A 23,657-nucleotide genomic window follows, 5' to 3' on the forward strand; every position below is an offset into this window, starting at 1 on the left:
GTGTGTGTGTATATATACACATACACACATACATATACATGCATATTCTCACACACAAACCTTTCATCCCTTTACTCGTGCAATCACAATAGTTTTCACACTTTAAGTACATAAGTACATAAGTCTTGCCATACTGGGAATGACCAAAGGTCCATCAAGCCCAGCATCCTGTTTCCAACAGTGGCCAATCCAGGTCACAAATACCTGGCAAGATCCCAAAGAGTAGCAACATTCCATGTAGAACTGCAAACAATAGCAAGATTCTGGAATCCTAAAGAGTAACAAGATTCCATGTAGAACCCCAAAGAGTAGTAACATTCCATTCAGAATCCCAAGTCCCAAGTACAGAAGTATTGCCATACTGGGAAAGACCAAAGGTCCATCAAGCCCAGCATCCTGTTTCCAACAGTGGCCAATCCAGGTCACAAATACCTGGCAAGATCCCAAAGAGTAGCAACATTCCATGTAGAACTGCAAACAATAGCAAGATTCTGGAATCCTAAAGAGTAACAAGATTCCATGTAGAACCCCAAAGAGTAGTAACATTCCATTCAGAATCCCAAGTCCCAAGTACAGAAGTATTGCCATACTGGGAAAGACCAAAGGTCCATCAAGCCCAGCATCCTGTTTCCAACAGTGGCCAATCCAGGTCACAAATACCTGGCAAGATCCCAAAGAGTAGCAACATTCCATGTAGAACTGCAAACAATAGCAAGATTCTGGAATCCTAAAGAGTAACAAGATTCCATGTAGAACCCCAAAGAGTAGTAACATTCCATTCAGAATCCCAAGTCCAGAAGTATTGCCATACTGGGAAAGACCAAAGGTCCATCAAGCCCAGCATCCTGTTTCCAACAGTGGCCAATCCAGGTCACAAATACCTGGCAAGATCCCAAAGAGTAGCAACATTCCATGTAGAACTGCAAACAATAGCAAGATTCTGGAATCCTAAAGAGTAACAAGATTCCATGTAGAACCCCAAAGAGTAGTAACATTCCATTCAGAATCCCAAGTCCCAAGTACAGAAGTATTGCCATACTGGGAAAGACCAAAGGTCCATCAAGCCCAGCATCCTGTTTCCAACAGTGGCCAATCCAGGTCACAAATACCTGGCAAGATCCCAAAAAAGTACAAAACATTTTATACTGCTTATCCCAGAAATAGTGGATTTTCCCCAAGTCCATTTAATAACGGTCTATGGACTTTTCCTTTAGGAAGCCGTCTGAACCTTTTTAAAACTTCGCTAAGCTAACCGCCTTTTCCACATTCTCTGGCAACGAATTCCAGAGTTAAAATTACACATTGAGTGAAGAAAAAATTTCTCCAATTCGTTTTAAATTTACTACATTGTAGCGTCATCGCATGCTCCCTAGTCCTAGTATTTTTGGAAAGCGTGAACAGACGCTTCACATCTACCCGTTCAACTCCACTCATTTTATAGACCTCTATCATATCTCAGCCGCCTTTTCTCCAAACTGAAGAGCCCTCGCCGCTTTAGCCTTTCCTCATAGGCAAGTCGTCCCATCCCCTTTATCATTTTCGTCGCCCTTCTCTGCACCTTTTCTAATTCCACTATATCTTGAGATGCGGCGACCAGAATTGAACACAATATTCAAGGTGCGGTGGTTGCACCATGCACCATGGTGGTTGCACAAAGGCATTATAACATCCTCATTTTTGTTTTCCATTCCTTTCCTAACAATACCTAACATTCTATTTGCTTTCTTAGCCGCAGCAGCACACTGAGCAGAAGGTTTCAACGTGTCATCAACGACGACACCTAGATCCCTTTCTTGGTCTGTGACTCGTAACGTGGAACCTTCCTTGCATGACGTCTGAAGTATCTTCAGAAAGAAAAGATTTCATTAGCACAACGGTTAAAGCTGCTTTAACAGTGTATATTTGTCTCGGACTTTGAAGGATTACTGTGGTAAGGGCTCCTTTTACAAAGCCGCGCTACCGAATCCAGTGCGGCAAATTCGACGAAGCCCAAAGAAATTGAATGGGCTTCGTCGCATTTGCTGTGCCATAAATCGCTAGTGCAGCTTTGTTAAAGTAGCACTAAGATTCTAAGGGGTCCTTTTAGCATGCTGTGGTCTTTGCACGCCCTTGTGTGTGTTTTTCCCGCATGTTAAGGCTGTTTTTCCCACTGCCAGAAAATGGCCAGTTTTCAATTTTTCAAATTAATGGTCACGCACTAATATTGCCAGCCATTTTGTAGGTGGTAAGGGCTCATGTGGTAATCAATTAGCGTATGGTAATGTACAAGGGCTAACTGATTAGCTCAGAAACATGAACTCTCTGCCCTGAATGGGAAAAAAATGTTTTTAATCTTTTGCACATGGTTCACATGCACTAATGCCAAAATTACTGCAGGATGGCTACCTGCAGGCGTGCTAAGCCCTTCATTAGACACAGGTTAGCACCTAATGCAGCAGTAAATGGGCCCCTATGAGATTCCCACCCCTGGACTGTGATAAACGAGATACCTGCTCACCTATTCTTAAAATAAAAGGAGGGGGAGGGGTTACCTGTGCCAGTAAACCAAAGCCAATAGGAAGTGCATGAGACGACCCTCATCCCCTTCCCCCCCTCATTGAAGACTTCGCAAAGGGAAACTTAAGCTCTCTAGGACCCCGAGGAATCCCAATATGTCAAAGACTCAAACTATCATTTCTTTTTCTCTTTACTGTGTTTTTTTTTTGGGAGGGGGGGGGGGGGAATGTCTTTCCACATTAGAAACCCAATCACAAATGCCACTGGTGTTTTAAAGAATCACACATCTCTTTATCAAAACACTTCAATACATTAAAGGTGGAAAACAGCACAGAAAATGCATATAGGGTCATGATCTACCTAACCAATAGTATATTTCATGTGTCTGTTTCCTGTAAACTTTACATTTTCAACTAGGCTGGCAAAACTATTTCAGATGCAAGCCGACAAACTTAAGTTACACCAGAAGTCTATATTCTGTACTGCAAAAGCTTAGCTGGCTTTCATAAGAACACATCAATAATCTTATCAAGTAGAAAATGTGTAAAAACAAGGCATGTTTTCACTGGAGAAGTGAGGCTTAGAAAGGGCTCTTTAACACTCAAACCAGTCTTAGCTAATCCAGACTCCTGAAAGCACCAAGCGGACTCCCGATGAGGTTTCATGTCCACATTGAAACGATGGTCTAAGCAACATTTGACTCTCATAAATAAGGCAGAAATATCTTTTTGTTAAAAAAGGACATACTAGCAGTTTTAAGATTCGTTGTGAGATGCTCACAGGGAAAAGAAGCTAGGGGGTTGGGGGAGGGGAGGAGAGGGATTTCATAAACTCAGTTTCTGATGATGAACTGCAATGCTGCACCCTTATCCTGTAAACTTAGTCAGAGGGAACTTTCAAAACAAACTTTACGCATCCATCTATTTCAGAACAAAAAAAAAATCACAAGCCAGAACAGAAAAAATAGAAAAGAAGGGAGGGACGGTTCTTAATGCGTTATCCTTCAAAATAAATTGAGCTACAATATAAAAGTTTACAGGTTTTGTCTTGCTATTGCTGCAGCAATCAGTTGAAAAACATCCCTTCACTATTCCACCGCGGTGTCAGCCGAACGCGTCTGCTATAAGATGGACCGTCTATGACAGCAAGCAAACGGGACACACGAGAGTCGCAATGCGGGCATGCTTTGATGAATTAATCCTGGGTTAAAGTTTTGCAGGCTTCCTTTTCCACATTCCTGTGCTAAGAAACAGACAGACAGAGAATGTTTTCCTAATGCATAGTTTCAATGGGAAGAAATGGGGTCTGGGAACCCAGAACAAGGTCAGTGGAGCTAAACCTTGCTGCCTGCCCACCCTAGCCCCCCCCCCCCTCCTTTTAATCTCATCCACATTCCTGATGACTCTTTGCTGAAGAGGGGGAGATTCTGTCATCCAAGATATTGTGGCTTTCCCACACTCTGTCACCACTGCAAGGAAGGGACCAGGCCAGGGAAAAGAGGCATTAAGGGACAGTCTGCTGGAAGCAAAATTTTGTAACATCCAGTACCCCCCCCCCCCCCCCCCAAGTCACCATCTTTTAGGTTAAGACAGGAAAGGGGGTGAGAGTGATTCTTATTCCAGTTTGCATCGGGGTGATAGGAAGAAAGCTTTTTTTCCCCCTTTTGCGAAATCCCCAAGTTTCATGAGGACTTCTGCCATACCCACAAGACAGAGCATGGCAACTTCAAAAACTAATAGCAAATGTCATATGGGGAAAGGTCATGTCAAGGTACCCAGATTACCTGGAAAAATCTTTCCCTTTCCCAAAGATGGGACAGTAAGGGTGCATAGCTATTGACAGGATATACACACCTGGGGGGTTTCAGTTTTCTACTGGAAGTCATTCGTGTTTTTGAGAGGGAAGAGGGTGGGGGCTCAGGAGATGGGTACAGGGATACAGAGCTTGTCACCACCAGGCCTGGAGGGTTCAGGGGATGGACACAAGGATACACAGCTCATCACCTCTAGGACTGGAGAGCTCAGGGGATTAGCACCCACCCTAAACTTTCCTCTTTTGAATAAGGGTTTCAGGTCTTGCATGTCCCAAGGCATTCGACATAGCTTTCCCAGTTACAGAATTAAATGCTCCTTCAGAAGATGCATCTCAAACCCAGAGCAGAGAATAAATGAGACTTTGCCCCGTTCGACTGCTGGGCTCTAATAGAATCATCAGTGATCTGGAAGGAGATGCAATTGAGAGAGACAGACCAAATATGTGCGAACACTTCCCCAGTGGTTGGGGAGAAGTCATTGCGGGGTCCTTTTACCAAGCTGCAGGAACAAAGGCCCTGCACTAGTGGTGGGGGCCATTTTTCCCATGTGCCAGGGCCCAAGACCCCGGGCACACATGGCTATGCAGTAAGAGAACTCTTATCGCACGGCCATGCGATGGGCAGCCTTTACCACTACCCACTGAAGTGGCGATAAGGGCTCCCGTGCTACCCCAGCGGTAACCGGGCAGTGCGCGGTGATGCCTGATTACTGCCAGGTTACTGCCACGCAAACCATTCCCCAGAAATGGCGCATGCTCAGGGCGGCAGTAGTCTGTAGAGAAGCCCCTGCGTCTTTCATCTCCTGCTACAAACCTAAAAACACAATCAAGGAAAATGGAACGCACATGAGAAAGAAAAAAAAAGAAAGATGAACACAATCTCAACGCATGGAAACAAATACGCAATAAGACAGACTAAAAGGTCGTACTACAGAACTAAAATTGGGCAGGACTACAAAAAAAACACGAAGAAACTATGCCACCTCGTGAACAAATTACTAGACACAACGCCAGTCATCACAACCAACACTGACATCCCAGCTGCAGACAACCTTGCTAAATATTTCAATGAAAAAATCGTAAACCTATGCAAAAAACTCTACATCAGGACAACACGGACATAGAAAACTTCTTTAATGGACTAGACCCAACCGCCAGTCAATACCCTGCGGACCGAATATGGTCAAATTTCGCTCTCCTCAGCGCCGACACAGTTACCCAGGCGATTAAAAAATACTCCAATAGCCACTGTCAACTGGACACCTGCCCCAGCTACCTAATACAATCTGCCCCCCACCGCTTCATAACAGATCTCAAATCCCACTTAAACGTCATGCTTCAGCAGGGTATTTTTCCTAAAGATAAAGGCAACATCGTGCTCACCCCAATACCAAAAGACACCAAGAAAAAAACAAAATAAAAAACATAACTACATAAGTAATGCCATACTGGGAAAAGACCAAGGGTCCATCGAGCCCAGCATCCTGTCCACGACAGCGGCCAATCCAAGCCAAGGGCACCTGGCGAGCTTCCCAAACGTACAAACATTCTATACATGTTATTCCCGGAATTGTGGATTTTTCCCAAGTCCATTTAGTAGCGGTTTATGGACTTGTCCTTTAGGAAACCGTCCAACCCCTTTTTAAACGATATTACTAACTACCGCTCAGTGGCATCTATCCCATTAGCAGTCAAACTAATGAAAGGACTGGTGACCAAACAACTTAACGACTACATAAACAAATTCACTATACTACATGAGTCACAATCAGGATTTCGACCCCTACACAGCACCGAAACAGTACTACTTACTCTCCTAACCAAATTCAAGCAGGAGATAGCAATAGGCAAAAGCATTCTCCTCCTCCAATTTGACATGTCCAGTGCGTTCGACATGGTTAACCACAACATACTGCTAAGACTCCTAGATTACTTCGGAATCGATGGTAACACTCTTAATTGGTTCAAGGGTTTTCTAACCACCAGAACATATGAAGTGAAATCAAGCACAAACATATCGTCACCCTGGAAACCAGACTGCGGAGTACCGCAAGGATCACCACTATCACCGATCCTTTTCAACCTCATGATGACCCCACTAGCCAAGGCCTTATTCACTTTATACACCCCCTACAAACATGATCTGACAGAAATCACCAATGAAATCAAGCTCAGCTTAAACATCATGAACTCATGGGCAAATGCATTCCAACTAAAACTCAACACAGAAAAACCACACTGTGTCATCATCTCATCCCAATGCAATACATACAAACCCACAAACATTAACACCCCAGGATACACCCTCCCTATCTCAGAGAGCCTGAAAATTCTCGGAGTAACAATCGATCGAAACCTCTCACTAGAGACCAAAGCGAAATCCACCATAAAGAAAATGTTTTTCTCAATGTGGAAACTCAAATGTGTAAAACCATTCTTCCCGAGGGAAATATTTCGCAACCTGATACACTCAATGGTACTAAGCCACGCAGACTACTGCAATGAAATCTATGCGGGATGCAAAGATCAAATCATAAAACTTCAGACCGCCCAAAACACAGCAGCTAGGCTTATATTTGGAAGAACGCGTTTTGACAGCGCCAAACCACTCCGAGAAAAACTGCACTGGCTTCCAATTAAAGAACGTATCGCTTTCAAAATCTGCATGACAGTTCATAAAATTATTTACAGCGAGGCACCGGGATACATGACAGACCTCATCGACCTGCCAACCAGAAACACCAGAAAATCAGCACGATCATACCTAAACCTACACTACCCAAGCAGCAAAGGACTCAAATACAAATCCACTTATGCAATCCAGCTTTTCCTACTTAAGTGCACAACTATGGAGCGCACTACCAAAAGTAGTAAAAACTACGCTCGACCACCTAAATTTCCAGAAAGCACTAAAAACAGATCTGTTCAGAAAAGCTTACCCCAGCGACCCAACATAAAAAACATGGATACCAGCGACATAATGTAACCAAAGACCGTAAGTGGACATATCCTAACCCTTCCTCTCCCTCTCTAAGGTCTCCCCAATGGACTTTACCATATATGTACCTTATTCTACCACTAGGAGGCTCATTTTCAAAGCACTTAGACCTACAAAGTTACATACCAGCTCATTTTCGAAAGAGAAGAGCGGCCATCTTCCGCCACAAATCGGGAGATGGGCATCCTTCGCTCAGGGTCGCCCAAATGGGCATAATCGAAAGCCGATTTTGGGCATCCTCAACTGCTTTCCGTCGCGGGGACGACCAAAGTTCAAGGGGGCATGTCAACAGTGTACCAAAGGCGGGAGGGGGGTGGTTAACAGATGGGCGTCCTCGGCCGATAATGGAAAAAAGAAGGGCGTCCCTCACGAGCATTTAGCCGACTTTACTTGGCCCCTTTTTTTTCACGACCAAGCCTCGAAAAGGTGCCCGAACTGACCAGATGACCACCAGAGGGAATCGGGGATGACCTCCCCTTACTCCCCCAGTGGTCACAACCCCCCACCACCCAAAAAAAAAAAAAAACTTATAAAACATTTTTTGCCAGCCTCAAATGTCATGCCCAGCTCCATCACAGCAGTATGCAGGTCCCTGGAGCAGTTTTTAGTGGGTGTAGTGCACTTCAGACAGGCGGAACCAGGCCCACCCCCCCCCCTACCTGTTACACTTGTGGTGGTAAATGGGAACCCTCCAAAACCCACTGTACCCACATGTAGATGCCCCCCTTCATCCCTAAGGGATATAGTAATGGTGTAGAGCTGTAGGTAGTGGGTTTTGGGGGGGGGGGGGGTTTGCGGGGCTCAGCACACAAGGTAAGGGAGCTATGCAGCTGGGAGCAATTTGTGAAGTTCACTGCAGTGCCCCCTAGGGTGCCCGGTTGGTGTCCTGGCATGTGAGGGGGACCAGTGCACTACGAATGCTGGCTCCTCCCATGACCAAATGCCTTGGATTTGGTTGTTTTTGAGATGGGCGTCCTCGGTTTCCATTATCGGCGAAAACCGAGGTCGCCCATCTCTAAGGTCGACCTAAATGTGGAGATTTGGGCGTTCCCAACCGTATTATCAAAACGAAAGATGGACGCCCATCTCGTTTCGATAATACGAGATGCCCCGCCCCTTCGCCGGGACGTCCTTAGAGATGGGCGCCCCCATTCGATTATTCCCCTCATAGTGACCTATGGAACTTTGTAAGTCTAAGTGCTTTGAAAATGAGCCTCAATTTCACCTTGGAACTGTTCATACCTTGTATTTGTTCATACCGGAATCGGCTAACGCCGCTTGCGGTGATGTGTGAGCCACATTGAGCCTGCAAAGAGGTGGGAAAATGCGGGATACAAATGTAACAAATAAATAAAAACAAATATATCCCATACTGGAAATTCACATCTAACCACACTCCTGTCAGAAGCACAAGACGTGCTGAAATTAATAAGACAAGAATGCCTGTCACCCCATCATGAAGTAAATTTTCAACTACTCGCCCGCTTTACAGGAGCCATCGGTCACCAGGGTCTGTCCCGCAATATAATTACTCAGGCAACACGTAAGCAACTTCCGTGGCTCTGACTTATTTGTGGCAAGGAGAGCTGCAAGTTTCACAGATGCAGCTGAATTCCATCAAAGTCCATTCATAAATAAAGTGCTGAACATTTCTGGACTTTTTTTTTTTAAGTAAAAAATCTACAAAATTTGCTAGTAATTAGCTTTTTGTTAAATTTTAAGTTGAAGGTTGAATTAAAAATGGAATGTGATGGATCGATAAAAATTTGCACATCGTTGCTCTGGAAAGTTGTTGTAAAGTGTCGCTGATCCTGTGAACTCTGATGGTCCGTATAAGAGCAATATTCAAATGTTGGGCAGACTGGATGGACCGTACTAAGTTACTTTATGAAAATATGCTATAAAATATTGCAAAATGATTAGAGAAGCATATGAAGGTATTTTGAAATGCGAATAATTTTGTATATAAGTACATAAGTACATCAGTAATGCCACACTGGGAAAAGACCAAAGGTCCATCGAGCCCAGCATCCTGTCCACGACAGCGGCCAGTCCAGGTCAAGGGCACCTGGCAAGCTTCCCAAACGTACAAACATTCTATACATGTTATTCCTGGAATTGTGGATTTTTCCCAAGTCCATTCAGTAGTGGTTTATGGACTTGTTCTTTAGGAAACCGTCTAACCCCTTTTAAAACTCTGCTAAGCTAACCGCCTTCACCACGTTCTCCGGCAACGAATTCCAGAGTTTAATTATACGTTGGGTGAAGAAAACTTTTCTCCGATTTGTTTTAAATTTACTACACTGTAGTTTCATCGCATGCCCCCTAGTCCTAGTATTTTTGGAAAGCGTGAACAGACGCTTCACATCCACCTGTTCCACTCCACTCATTATTTTATATACCTCTATCATGTCTCCCCTCAGCCGTCTCTTCTCCAAGCTGAATAGCCCTAGCCTCCTTAGTCTTTCTTCATAGGGAAGTCGTCCCATCCCCGCTATCATTTTCGTCGCCCTTCGCTGCACCTTTTCTAATTCTACTATATCTTTCTTGAGATGGAGCGATACAATGGCATTATAACATCCTTACACCTGTTTTCCATACTTTTCCCAACATTCTATTTGCTTTCCTAGCCGCAGCAGCACACTGAACAGAAGGTTTCAGTGTATTATCGACGACGACACCCAGATCCCTTTCTTGGTCCGTAACTCCTAACGTGGAACCTTGCATGACATAGCTATAATTCGGGTTCTTTTTTCCCCCACATGCATCACCTTGCACTATAAGGATGTATATGCCTGGGACAATAAGTTCAAAGTCCAAAAATACCTCCCCTAATCCTGGCAGTACTGTGACCCTAGACACAACCTAAATGCATCACCTTAGGAGGCCTATTAGTGTGTTCCGGTGCAAACTTAAGGGTCCTTTTACTAAGCTGCGGTAAAACGGCCTGAGCTAGCATCAGCGCGTGTTTTTGACGCATCCCGAAGCCCCCTTTTACCACAGCGAGTAAAAGACTGTTTTGGTTTTTAAAGAAATGGCTGTGCGGTAAGTGAAGCACTTAAACCATTTCGGGGGAGGGGGAGCACTTATTGCCACCCATTGAGGTGATAAGGGCTAGCACCAGCACAAAAATAGAAACATTTTTGCAGCAGCGGAAATGGCACACACTGGGGGGTGTGGAAACTTCTGCCGGACACCTGCGGTTGTTCCGGATTGACGCGTGACAACCCTTTAGTAAAAGGGCTCCTTAGTTCAGCACTGCTCTCCAGCTGCATATCACATCTGGACATAAAGTTCTGTGCTGCCCCATCACTAAATGAAATGTTGCAGCCTGACCTTTTGCTGATCGTCTGGGGAGACTGAAGACGTGATGGTTTTAAGCCACCTTTGGGTCCGTCCCAGACACGAGGACACCACTAACTTCTTAGAATTCTCTGCAGACAGACAAACTCGCCTGCTAATTCAGCATCTTTATGTGTCTGCCGCCATGTTTACTCTTTCCAAGAATGTGAAATGTACCACCAATTCAAAATGGGGAGAGGGGAAGGGCAGCCAGGGCTGGCGTTAGAGATTCAAGGGCCCAGGGCAGAAACCGGGGAGGGGGCCTTCTTCAGCTTGAGGTAAGTTTGGGGGCACACTGTATTGTGGGAGCCTGGGGCAACTGCCCTGTTTGCCATCCCCTTCACTGGCCCTGAGGGCAGCCAACCTTGCAAACAGCACTAATCTTCTGCCCCTTCTCACCCTCTCAAAAGTGTCTAAAAGGGAAATCCTGTTAGCCCAAAACATGAACTGGCCAGAATTAGCCAAGAGAAACTGTCTAGGATAGCTTGTTTATTCGTAATACGGTTATCACCTTTAAACCATAAGCAGCAAAAATGCACTTAACAATAAGAAGAAACAAGCTGGCCCACTGGAATTTCACCTTGGGGCAGAGATGTGGAGAGGGAAAATGCCTTCATGCAGCCACTCCCAGTGGACCTCCTAATGGCTTATCTGGCAACCTAATAGCCAAGAAAGATCAATAAGAATTTCCCAAAGTAGGGGATGGAAAGTGATCGCATTTCTTTAGGGAGTTTCAATCAATTCTGCCTTAGTTACCTACCAGAAGGAGAATACTTCAAGACAAACAAGGAGGGATCTCGCCAGGAGAGGCCGAGAAGCGATAGCGGCCAACTCCCCTTCCCTTCTCCCATGATGGAGAAAAGGAATTCCAGCCACAATTCTCTGCAGTAGCAAACAGCAAGCAATAGGAAGCCAGTTCATAAAGGGGCAGCAGGTATCGCAGAGACAAGAGGAAAGAGAGGCTCGTGGCAATTAAAGCTGTTCTGGAGCCTTTCATCTCAAATTGGGTCCGAGTGCTTTGTGTAAAAATTAATAATTGGGTTGGGGGAGGGGTACTTTTCTATACCGAAGATTTCTCTTTGCAGAAAGGTCTCCATTGGGAAGTGGAAACCACCCAAGGCCAGAATTGCTACTTTGATTTCCGATTTAACTGAAGGATAGTTAAGGTGGAATACAATGAATGACAGGAATTACCTTTCCTAACAAAATGCTCAGCCTTAAAGGCAAACCCCAATTCTTCAGGCCACAAATGAAAGAAGTGTAACTATCCAGAATTTAATTACAGATATGAGCCCTTGAAAATGTGATTTTTTTAATTTCTTTACCCCATTCAGATGGGGGAAACCTAGAAGAATTTAAGAAAGCCTGGGATAAAGTTTATGGTTTATTTGCATCTGATATACTGCCATACCTAACAGGTAGATCACAGATAAAAACAGAATCAGAAAAACTACAAATCGCAACAGGAAAGAACAAACAAACAGTCATATCAGACTCATACATACCTAAGAGAAAACAAAGGAAAAGGGCAAGGAAGGGCAAACCAGGGCAAGAAAAGGAAAAAGAACAACCCACAAGGGCAACAGGGAACAACCTCTCCAACCTAATGAAAGGAAAAGGTCTTTTTAAAGAGCCAAGTCTTCAATAAAAAAGTGTAAAAGTTTGAAAAGATTGCTCAGATCGAGCAGGAAGGGGGAAGGGAATTGCACAATGAAGGGGAGACAAAATAGAAAGCATGGTGCCTGGTGGATTCAAGTTGTGCATTTCTAGGACTGGCGAGAACAAGACAAAAATCTTTAAGAGAGCGGAGTAAATGAGTTGGGGAATAGGGAAATGTGAGACTCGATAAGTAAGGAAGGACACCTGGCTCAAAAGCCTTGAAAGTCAAAGTGAGGAGCCTGAAAATAACTCGTTGTTCGACCAGAAGCCACTTCTGCAGTAGGGAGTTAACTTGACTGAACCTACGAGCATGACAAAGCAAATGGACAGCAGTATTTTGGAGTGATTAGCGTCACTTTCCCAAATAAATAACATTACAGTAGTCCAATCATGAGACCAGGAGATAGAATAAGTGAATGAAAAGAGATATGATCGAAATACTTTTGGCGTTGACACAAAATGAAGAAACCCGAGTTACAAAGACTCGAGTCAAACGCGATACCTAAATAATGGAACAACTCTACCGGGGAAAGAGGGGTGACTAAAAGATTTAAAGGAAAAGATGGAGCAGACACAGAAATAAAGATAAGACAGGACGGCATGTACTAACGAGAAGGCTTGCCAGAGATGAGATGGGCCTTAGGTTCTTCATCAACCATCATGTCCCAGGTGTCTACATTTAAACCTTTTCATTAGTTAGCAGATAAAACACACATTTTTGAGCCCGTTACTCCTCTACTCAAAGCTGTCCACTGGGTACTGCTCACACAGTGTATTACTTTCAAACTTCTAATGTTGGTGCACAAAATCTGCTCTACTAATCAACCTTATTTATTAGGATTTATTTACTGCCTTTTTGAAGGAATTCACTCAAGGCGGTGTACAGTAAGAACAGATCAAACATGAGCAGTAGGCAGTTACAGCAGTAAAAATATTCAACTAATACAAAGCATGACATGGAGGGGCATAATCGAACGCAAACGCCCATCTCCATGGGCGTCTATCTCCGAGAACGGGTACGTGAAGGGGCAGGACAAACCGTATTTTCGAAAAAAAATGAGCGTCCATCTTTTTTCCCCCGATAATACGGTTTGTGCCAGCCAAATGCATCGGATTTGTGCGGATTTGAGCTGGGCGGTTTCGTTTTTCAGCGATAATGGAAAACAAAGGAGCCCAGCTCAAAAACGAACAAATCCAAGGCATTGGGTCGAGGGAGGGGCCAGGATTCATAGTGCACTGGCACTTGTAACAGTTAAAAACAAAAGTTAACTACCTTTGAAGTCCATAGCTCCCTTCCCTTGGGTGCTGAGCCCCCCAACTCTACACCATTACCATAGCACCAAGGGGGGCACCAAGATGTGGGTACAGTGGGTTTTGGGGGCGGTTTGGAGCGCTCCCATTTACCACCACAAGTGTGACAGGTAGGGGAGGGATGGGCCTGGGTCCACCTGCCTGAAGTCCACTGCACCCACTAACAACTGCTCCAGGGACCTGTATACTGCTGTGATGGAGCTGGGTATGACATTTGAGGCTGGCATACAGGCTGGAAAAAAAAAGTTTTTAAAGTTGTTTTTGTTTTGGTGGGAGGGGGTTAGTGACCACTGGGGGAGTCAGGGGTGGTCATCCCCGATTCCCTCCGGTGGTCATCTGGTCATTTAAGGCACTTTTTTGGGACTTGTTTGTGGAAAAAAAAAAAGGGTCCAAAAAAAGTGACCCAAATTTGCGCTAAAAACGCCTTTCTTTTTTCAATTATTGGCCAAGGACGCCCATCTCTCCTCGGCCGATAAACACACCCCACTCCCGCCTTCACCACGCCTCCGACACGCCCCCGTCAACTTTGGCCATTTCCGCAACAGATTGCAGTTGAAGACGCCCAAAATCAGCTTTCGATTATACCGATTTGGGCGCCCACGGGAGAAAGACGCCCATCTCCCAATTTGGGTCGAAATATGGGCGTCTTTCTCTTTCGAAAATAAGCTGGATGGTATACTATTTGCAATGTCAACACGATACGTAACAGAACATTATAATTCCTGTCTCCCGATTCCCTGTTGTCCCACCAGGGCTTTGCGTTCCTCACAGCCAGGACCTTCTTGCTGTTCCCTCTTTTCATGACATTTCCACTGCACCATCCGACACTATTTTTTCAGTACAGGCCTCTCACCTCTGGAATCAACTACCACTTGCCGCAGTGGCGTTCCTAGGGGGGCTGACACGTGGGGCGGATCGCCGATGCGCCCCGCGACCCTCTCCCCCCCCACACGAAAGAAACACCCCCCCGGGTGCACGCCGCTGGGAGGAACCTGTTCCGGGGCAAAGGGAGCATGAAAACGAAGAGCCGACAGGCGCGCGCGACACCCCCCCAGCGGCGTGCACCTGGGGCGGACCGCCCCACCGCCCCCCCCCCTTGGTACGCCACTGAGAGGGAGCAATGTTGGCGTCAGCTTGAGACAAGTGCGGCCAGCTGCTGTTTGGAAGACAGCTGGCTGCCAAGGAGAAGGAAATCTTCAGCTGGCAACGTTTAAGGATCCCTGTACCTACACCACTGCCTCTGTCTCAATTCAAGACTTTTCTTTTGTGGATGCTTATCATTGACTATTGGGTATGGGTTGTGTACTGGACCCTACTGTATTTTCCTTTGCCCTGTCTTTTTTGATGATATTGTAGTCCTTCCCCGTTCCTTTTGTTGCCAGTCCTGTACGTCTGATCTTTTTCACTCTGTTCTTCTCTTTTTAGATTGTAAGCCGTTCAGACACATGTTTGATGGGCGGGCTAGTAACTTGAAACACCTGTGGATGTGTCGGTCTCTACACGGTACCAAGGCTTCTTCTACCTCGCCACATTCAACCCCATCAGTCCCCCCAGGGCCAGGGCACTGTATTCGAACATGAGCAGACAAAAAGTGAGAAGCTGGGGAGATGTGCACAGAAGGGCCATGAAAGCTGAAGCTTTTTTTTGTTCCTAACAAGCACGATAAGTCAAGAAATAGAATATGGGTAGGTGAAAGAAACATAAAAAGAGGAGATCTAGGAAGAAGACCCAAGAAAGGAACCATAGTAAAGAAGCACTGCTTTCTCAGCAGGATTTTCCTTTAGCTACACAAGCAGCAGGCAGTCGATGTGATTTACCAGAAAGCATTTCATATACTTAATATACAGAAAACGACCTAGAGCAGAATTAGACAAACAAAAAACAAGGAAAATCCCAAATCCCCACCTTCTCCGTGTCAGCTGGATCACAGTGCTCAATCACATGGCAAAAACCATGAAACACGCTTAATTGGCTCATAGAATTGTGGCCTACTGGCTTCTCACAAGATGCCCAAGGACAGGACTCTTAAAAAGTGCCTGAATCACACTGCAGTGGTGACAGGGAACAGCTCCTGCATAGCTAACCAGTGACCTCTACCTGCCAGAAAGACCTACATTTAACATAATACAGCGGGCGCAAAAAAAAAAAAAAAAAGGCAGAGACATGCACACATGCCTTTATCACAGCACAAAAAAAAATCTCTCAGGATAATTCATTAGCTAAGCCAGTTTCATTCGAAATATATGCGGACACTGCCATGTTGAAACCCCACTGCAGCTCCTTGTAATTCTGGGCAAGTCACTTAATCCTCCACTGCCCCAGGTACAAAATAAGTACCTGTATATAACACGTAAACCACTTTGATTATAACCACAGAAAAAGTTACATATCAAATTCCATCCCCTTTCCCTGAGGGGCCCTTCTACGTGCGCTCAATATGCACCAAACAGAGTTACCACCTGGCTACTGCGTGGCTCTTGCAGTCATTTCATTTTTGGCACGCATCCAATTCATGCATCTGAAAAATTTTGGGAGGCACGGATCAGATGCACGACAAGTGGCATTTGATGCAAATAGGGTCATTAACGCCCAGTTACCGCATGTCTTCACCACTAGGTCAATGGCTGGCGGTAAGGCCGCAGACCCGCCATGAACGCGCGGCAATTTTCATTTTGCTGCACATCCATTTTCGGTAAAAATTTTAAAAAGGTCTTTTTTTTTTTACAGGCACACTGAAAAACGGATCGGCGCGCACCCAAAACCCGGGCCTACACTACCGCAAGCTATTTTTCAGCGCACCTTAGTAAAAGGACCCCTAAATTTACAGTTTTTCTAGCTAGATCTGCTCTCAGTCTAAAACTCCAGACCATGTCTCATTTTTGTGGCATTTTTCCTGATCTTAAAGGACGAGAGGGAGAGAGTTGGAATGCCTAACCTTTTTTTTTTTTTTTTAAAGCATAAAAATCCACAGATGTTGCAAAACTGCCATGGGGCAAAAAGAAACATTGTTCATTCAGTACAACAAATATTAAAAGCCCAAGAAATGAAATTTGAAATGCACAACGCTGGCCAAGCCAACGAGAGGCAAGCTTGATGTTACTGTTCTGCATTTTCTTTTTGGCTCGAAGGAAACTTGAACGTAGTTCATTTTGGGAAAGAAAAGCAAGCATGTAAATACCTCCTAGGACCCCATTTACTAAGCTGCGCTAACGGCACGCTAGCATTCTTAGCGCAGGCTCAGTGCTAACGACACCCATAGGAACATAAGGCTATGTCTACTGTTTAGTGCGTGTGTATTATTTATTTGTTGCATTTGTATCCCACATTTTCCCACCTATTTGCAGGCTCAATGTGGCTTACAATGTTCCGTTATGACATTCGCCACCCAGAAAGTTACATTTGGTGTTACATAGAGAATAGGTTGACAAAGTAAAAATTAAGCAGACAGGCTTAGAAAGAAACCAATCGGAATATAAGGTAGAGTGGGATGTGTTGCAGCTACAATTATTGAGCGTTGTGGTATGCCTTGTCGAAGAGGTATGTCTTTAGAGATTTACGAAAGTTACTTAGTTCATAAATTGTTGTTAAATTACATGGTAATCCATTCCACAACTGTATTAATTTTAGGCGCGTGCTAAAAACGCTAGCACGTCTCAGTAAACAGGGCCCGAAAGCTTTTGCGCTTTCTGGCCAGAGCTTGCTGTGCTCCGAGGTTGATAAGAAGAACTTTGACAGGTCAGTTGAGCATGCCTCACGTAATCCCTGGAATTTCTAGTTCTGAAATGACCAGTCAAGCTTCCAAATCAGGTTGCACAAGGAGGTTTACTTTGTTTGTCTTCTGCTCAGCAGTCCGGCTTTCCCATCCCTCTGTACCTTCCCCTTAAACACACCCACTACTCATTTTCCAGCATTCTAATTCATTCCCCCATGTCTCCTAGAAACCCTTCCTCGTTTCATCAGATCTCACCTCCCTGCAACTCATCCTTCCAGAACAGATTCCATACATTCTAGCCGAACAAACCAGCATCTCCCATGAAACCGAGCCTATTCTAACAGGCAGTAGTCACGTCCATGTCATGTTGAGCTTCCCATGTTACTGCTTTGCACCCAATGACCGTACAGAATAACCTAAGTGACAGAACAGTCTGGAAATACCTTACCTACAAAATGCAACCAACATAAAAATATCTCCTAGCCGAAAGCAAGCCTTTCTGCGGGAATGATCACCTGATTCCAGAACTAACTGTCCCCTCAGGAAGGGCTGGCTACTTGTGTGGCTAGTCCAGCGAGAAATGACACTACAGTCCTCACAGAACTAGGGAGCTCCAGAAAGAAGCTCTGTTCGGCACAATGAAAGTAGTCCGGCGAGCTTTAGCAGTAAATTTGCGAGTCCGAGAACATACTCCCGATGCCCTAGCTTAGGAGTGAAGTTCATTCTGGTCGTGGAATGTGCAAAACTAATCCACGGAGAAACTGTCCCTGTGCCGAGAACCACAGGCTTGATTAAAATGAACTTCCAAGCACCTTTTGACATGATGCCAATAGATAAGAACAGATGGAGGTGCTCTTTTGCAGAACGCAGAGAGACTGAGCTCATCTCCAATGTACACGGGATCAGGAGCAAAGTTGATGCAATCATTACACACTAGGCAGTCACCTGGGGCAGCAGCTTCTGAGGGCAGCAAAAAAGCAGCACAACCTACATCTTTGTGTGACGATTATGAATGATCAGTTTAATTAATAAAATCTTAGAGGGCTGCAGGCTGGGGTTCTGAATGTTAATTGAGGGGAGAAGTGTAAGACTGAAGGGTTTGCCTAGAACAGTGTTTCCCCGAGTCCGATCCTGGAGTCCCCCTTGCCAGCCCGGTTTTCAGGGTAACATTTGCATGTAATGGAGGCAAGTTCATGCATATTCATTGTGGGTATCCTGAAAACCTGACTGGCGAAGGGCTACTCCAGGACCGACTTGGGAAACACTGTCCCACAGGAGATGCAGGTTCCATGAAATATACCGTAACATGCAAAAATCACCACCTTTTCTATCACTAAAGCTCATTCCTGTCATGGTACATCCCAAATTTTCTTGGCCAAGATAGAGACTCTAGGACAGAGGTTCTCAACCCAGTTCTCGGATACCGCAATGAAATGTACACGAGATAGATCTGTATACAATGGAGGTTCTCATGCATATTCATTGTGAGTTTTCTGAAAAACTGACTGGATAGTTGTGCCCCGAGGACTGAGTTGTAAACCCATGATCTAGGGAAACGTGCCAGACCCTGGCATGTAGCATGATGCTATCCCATGTCTGCGGGTCATTTCTTCTTTCATGTGCAGCTTATTGGGGAACCGTGAGCTGCTTCAGAGGGTCAGGTAGCCTCTGAGTCAGTTATGGCTTCCCCTACAACAGTGTTTCCCAAGTCCGGTCCTGAAGTACCCCCTTGTCAGCCAGGTTTTCAGGATAACCACAATGAATATGCATCAAAGAGATTTGCATATAATGGAGGCAGTGTAAGCAAGTTCATGCATATTCATTGTGGATATCCTGAAAACCTGACTGGCACGGAGGACTCCAGGACTGAACTTGGGAAACACTGCCCAAGGGTACCCACCACCTTTGGACCAGTTCTGCTTAGAAGGGAAGCTCATTCCTGTCATGGTACATCCCAAATTAACCCACTTGGAGAGCTCTTTCCTACACACCAGACAGCAAATCACAAAAAAATAGCAACAACCAACCGACAAGTCAACCAGTACAGGGACCTGAAAAAAAACGAATAAAGCCAACCATTCAATGCGTCTTTAGTCTAACGCACTGGCCCTATTTTAAATATTAATATGACAGTGGGTAACAGCGCATTTACCATTTTAAAAGGGAGATACAATTTTTACACAGCCTGCTATTTATTTTAAAAAGCACAAGGAAACCAAGTGCACATCAAAACACAGTACACAACCTGAGCCGCTGTCTGGACTCTCAATACTGAAACATGGAATAAGATATTACACAGCAGTTGAGGATCCCCGGGTCGATGTGTTTTAAGTTTCGTCCAGCAGACAAATGGAAAAGCGTGGTGTGAAGTTTACAAGGTTTCGTTTTAATTTCAAAAGGTATGTATACACCTCTTTATCCAGTTACTTTTAAGATGGTTAAGTTACAGTAAAATAGTTTTGAACCCCTTCCAAAGAGGTCAGATATTTTCTCTCATTAACATTTGCGGCCGAGGCTCACCCAGCAGCAGCAAACCAATGATCCCCATGCCCCGCCATCCAACAGCTCTCTTTCCCAAGTATCATTTTAAATAGATCTTCGCTGGCAGCGAACAGTGACTAATACACACCGCTCACGCCAGCCCCAGAGCCCTCCCTCTGATACACTCTCGTCTATGCAGAAACAGGAAGTTGCGTCAGAGGGAAGGTTATGGCGCTGGGCCGAGCAACGTATATCAGTTGGTGCTCGATGATGGTGAAGGTATGTTATTTAAAAGGTACGCATGGGAAGGGTTCGAGAGACCCAATGGTATGCGAGCGGGAGAGGAAGAGACTGAATCGCCTGTGGGGTGGGGTTTGGTGTCTGGCTACACCCCTGGCACCAAGATCCCCGCTGAGCACCCTTTACAGAACAGGAGATTGGCACACTTCCAATGCTTAACTTTGGCCGTCAGCACTTATGCCTGCCAAAAGCTGGTATAAATGCTCGGGCACAAATCCACCCATGCCTCCAGGGCCGCCGAGAGGCGGGGGGGCAAAATTCCCCGGGCCCGGTGCCGGAGTCTCTCGCCCTCTCCTGCTCCCAGGCCGCTGGCGCCGCAGTTCCGTCTCCACCTGCCTCGGGCGGGCCTTCTCTCACTGTGTCCCGCCCTCCTCTGATGCAACTTCCTATTTCTGTGAGGGCAGGACACAGTGAGGGAAGGCCCGCCCGAGGCGATCTGCCGCTTTCGCACACAAGGCGCTGCGCAGACTTATACGGTCTGTGCCCTGAAAAAGACAGACACAAATCAAGGGGCTGGTGGTTGGGAGGCGGGGCTAGCGCTGGGCAGACTTATACGGTCTGTGCCCTGAAAATGACAGATACAAATCAAGGGGCTGGTGGTTGGGAGGCGGGGCTAGCGCTGGGCAGACTTATATGGTCTGTGCCCTGAAAATGACAGATACAAATCAAGGGGCTGTTTGGGAGGCAGGGCTAGCGCTGGGCAGACTTATATGGTCTGTGCCCTGAAAAAGACAGATACAAACCAAGGGGCTGGTGGTTGGGAGGCGGGGCTAGCGCTGGACAGACTTATACGGTCTGTGCCCTGAAAATGACAGACACAAATCAAGGGGCTGGTGGTTGGGAGGCGGGGCTAGCGCTGGGCAGACTTATATGGTCTGTGCCCTGAAAATGACAGATACAAATCAAGGGGCTGTTTGGGAGGCGGGGCTGTGCCCTGAAAAAGACAGATACAAACCAAGGGGCTGGTGGTTGGGAGGCGGGGCTAGCGCTGGACAGACTTATACGGTCTGTGCCCTGAAAATGACAGATACAAATCAAGGGGCTGTTTGGGAGGCGGGGCTGTGCCCTGAAAAAGACAGATACAAACCAAGGGGCTGGTGGTTGGGAGGCGGGGCTAGCGCTGGGCAGACTTATACGGTCTGTGCCCTGAAAATGACAGATACAAATCAAGGGCTGTTTGGGAGGCGGGGCTAGGACTGGGCAGACTTATATGGTCTGTGCCCTGAAAATGACAGATACAAATCAAGGGGCTGGTGGTTGGGAGGCGGGGCTAGTGCTGGGCAGACTTATACGGTCTGTGCCCTGAAAATGACAGATACAAATCAAGGGCTGTTTGGGAGGCGGGGCTAGGACTGGGCAGACTTATATGGTCTGTGCCCTGAAAATGACAGATACAAATCAAGGGGCTGGTGGTTGGGAGGCGGGGCTAGTGCTGGGCAGACTTATACGGTCTGTGCCCTGAAAAAGACAGATACAAATCAAGGTAAGGTATACACAAAAAGTAGCACATATGAGTTATCTTGTTGGGCAGACTGGATGGACCGTGCAGGTCTTTTTCTGCCATCATCTACTTTATGTTACTGCTTTAGAGACTTTTTTTTAATTTAAACGAAGGGGGTCGGATGGCAGGCAGAAGGGAGCTGAGGGTAGGTAGGTGGAGACTGGGAACTGCGGCACCGGCGGCCTGGGAGCAGGAGAGGGAGGCAACAGCAGTAGAGATTGAGGGGTGGGGGGGGGGCGATCCGGGGTTGCGCAGCCTTGCCCCGGGCCTGGCCCAGTGTGCCTCTCCCATAGCCACGCCCCCTTTGGACTTGCACGCAATGACATTTAGGTGCAGATATTATAGCATAGGGTGTAGGGCAAATGCAAGTGTAAGTCATAATTTCTGCCAATTAACACCAATAATTATTAGTGTCTAATCGACTAATTAGTATCTGCGATCCACACCCAAATTTGGGCAACCTATGCAGAATCTGGGGGCTTATGGCTGGTTGCCTCAGGTGCTCTATTGGGCAAGGACTTAATTATACCTGAATTTGAATAATGCTCTCAGCCGCCCTTACCATGAACTGTGAAGTATCAAGTGTCTGATCCAAAGGGAAAGGTGACTGACAGATTAGTGACCTCAAGGATAGTCAGTCCCTCAGGTCTGAGTAAAATTACACTGGAGACCTGTAACAATTTATTTACTATTTTGGAAAGGCCACACAATGACATTTAACACAGTTAGACAAGCGAACATTGTGAATTAATCCGTCTGAAAACCAAATTTCACCTACCTGATGTATCCCACATGTTCAGTTCTATCCGCTGTTTTTCTATTTCAAAGCTGGCCGTGTAGTTCTCAAAAACGGTGGGGACGTAATTCTGAAAACAAAGGCGACAAAAAAAAAAAGGAGGAAATATTTTAGCCCCGCAGACTGTCAGCTCTCAAAGTGCGATTGCGCGTCTTACGCGAGAGAAAGGAAAGCGAACACTCCGCAGCTTTCCTTCCACTCCAGTACGACCTACATTTTGGATCTTCCTCCCAGCCCAGCCTATCTCGCTACAAATCACAGAACAAAAGTTTCTCGAGAAAAGAGGGGAAACTACCGGATTTCTGTATTTCTTTTCATCTCTCCCCCTCTATCTAGAGCTGTGCACGAAAAGCAACCCCAGGACAAAGTCTGCCAATTCCTAAGCACCCGATGCTTTGCAGCTTTCTTTTCTAACACATTCGTTCTTGCCAGCGAGCATTTTGCTTTTTCCCTATGAGATGAGCAACTTGCCTCGGGATAACAGTCCTTGGCAAAGACGTGCAACAAAGCCGTTTTCCCGCACTGAGCGTCCCCCACCACCACGATCTTGCAGCGGACGACCTGGTTCTCCATGCTCGTCTCCTAGGGGGTTGCATGGAGTGTGATCCGGGCTCCCGTGTCTACCCCCTTCCCTTTCCCCACGTCCCCCATAGGGGTGCAAAAAAGCTCCCGGGTCCGCTCGACACTCTCCCAGCGCAGCTCTTGCACCGCCGGCTTCAGCGCGAGCGCTCCCCGGGCCGGGGGCGGAGCCAGACAGTGTGTCACCCACCAACCGGCTCCGGAGCCTCGCCTTTCATTACCATAAGAGGCGGGGCATGGCTCTTTAAAAGGAAAAAGGGAAGCGCTCTCAAGTCGTTTTCATTGTTAGACGTGCACGGGGTTATTTCAGCTGGTTGATGCGGACTTTGGCTTATTTCTTTTGGCATTTCTAAACTAGGCACCCCCGTAGCAGATTACCTACAGGTACAATAAACCCCCTCCCTCCCTTGAAGATCGAGGTAAGGGGAAATAAAGTGACTTTGCTCAAGGTCACAGCCAGCAGCTGTGCCAGATCTGAGTACCCTCAAAATTGTACGAGCTCTTTTCTTGTACCTATGGGAGGAACAGGTTCTAGCAAAGAGGCTGGAGCACAGAAATGCTTCCATTGGCCCCTGATCGCTGTACTTCTCCAAAATTATACTGTTGAGTTCCAGGGGGTCTCTGTGCAGATGTGTAATGTCTATACCCCACTGTGATATTATATTGCCAC

General features: G+C 46.1%; 1 protein-coding gene across 1 annotated transcript in view; it reads right to left on the reverse strand.

Moving 5' to 3' along the window:
- Positions 1-23,157, reverse strand: part of RND2 (Rho family GTPase 2) — a 156,136-nt gene extending 132,979 nt beyond the window's left edge. The window contains exons 1-2 of the mRNA XM_030220583.1: positions 22,880-23,157; positions 22,391-22,478 (exon numbers count right to left, since the gene is read on the reverse strand). Coding sequence (XP_030076443.1) covers positions 22,391-22,478; positions 22,880-22,981 — 190 coding nt within the window. The 5' untranslated portion in view covers positions 22,982-23,157. The remainder of the gene's footprint in view (positions 1-22,390; positions 22,479-22,879) is intronic.
- Between the last annotated feature and the right edge of the window lie 500 nt (positions 23,158-23,657).

The sequence above is a fragment of the Microcaecilia unicolor genome, chromosome 12, assembly GCF_901765095.1.
Source record: "Microcaecilia unicolor chromosome 12, aMicUni1.1, whole genome shotgun sequence".
Lineage (NCBI taxonomy): Eukaryota > Metazoa > Chordata > Amphibia > Gymnophiona > Siphonopidae > Microcaecilia > Microcaecilia unicolor.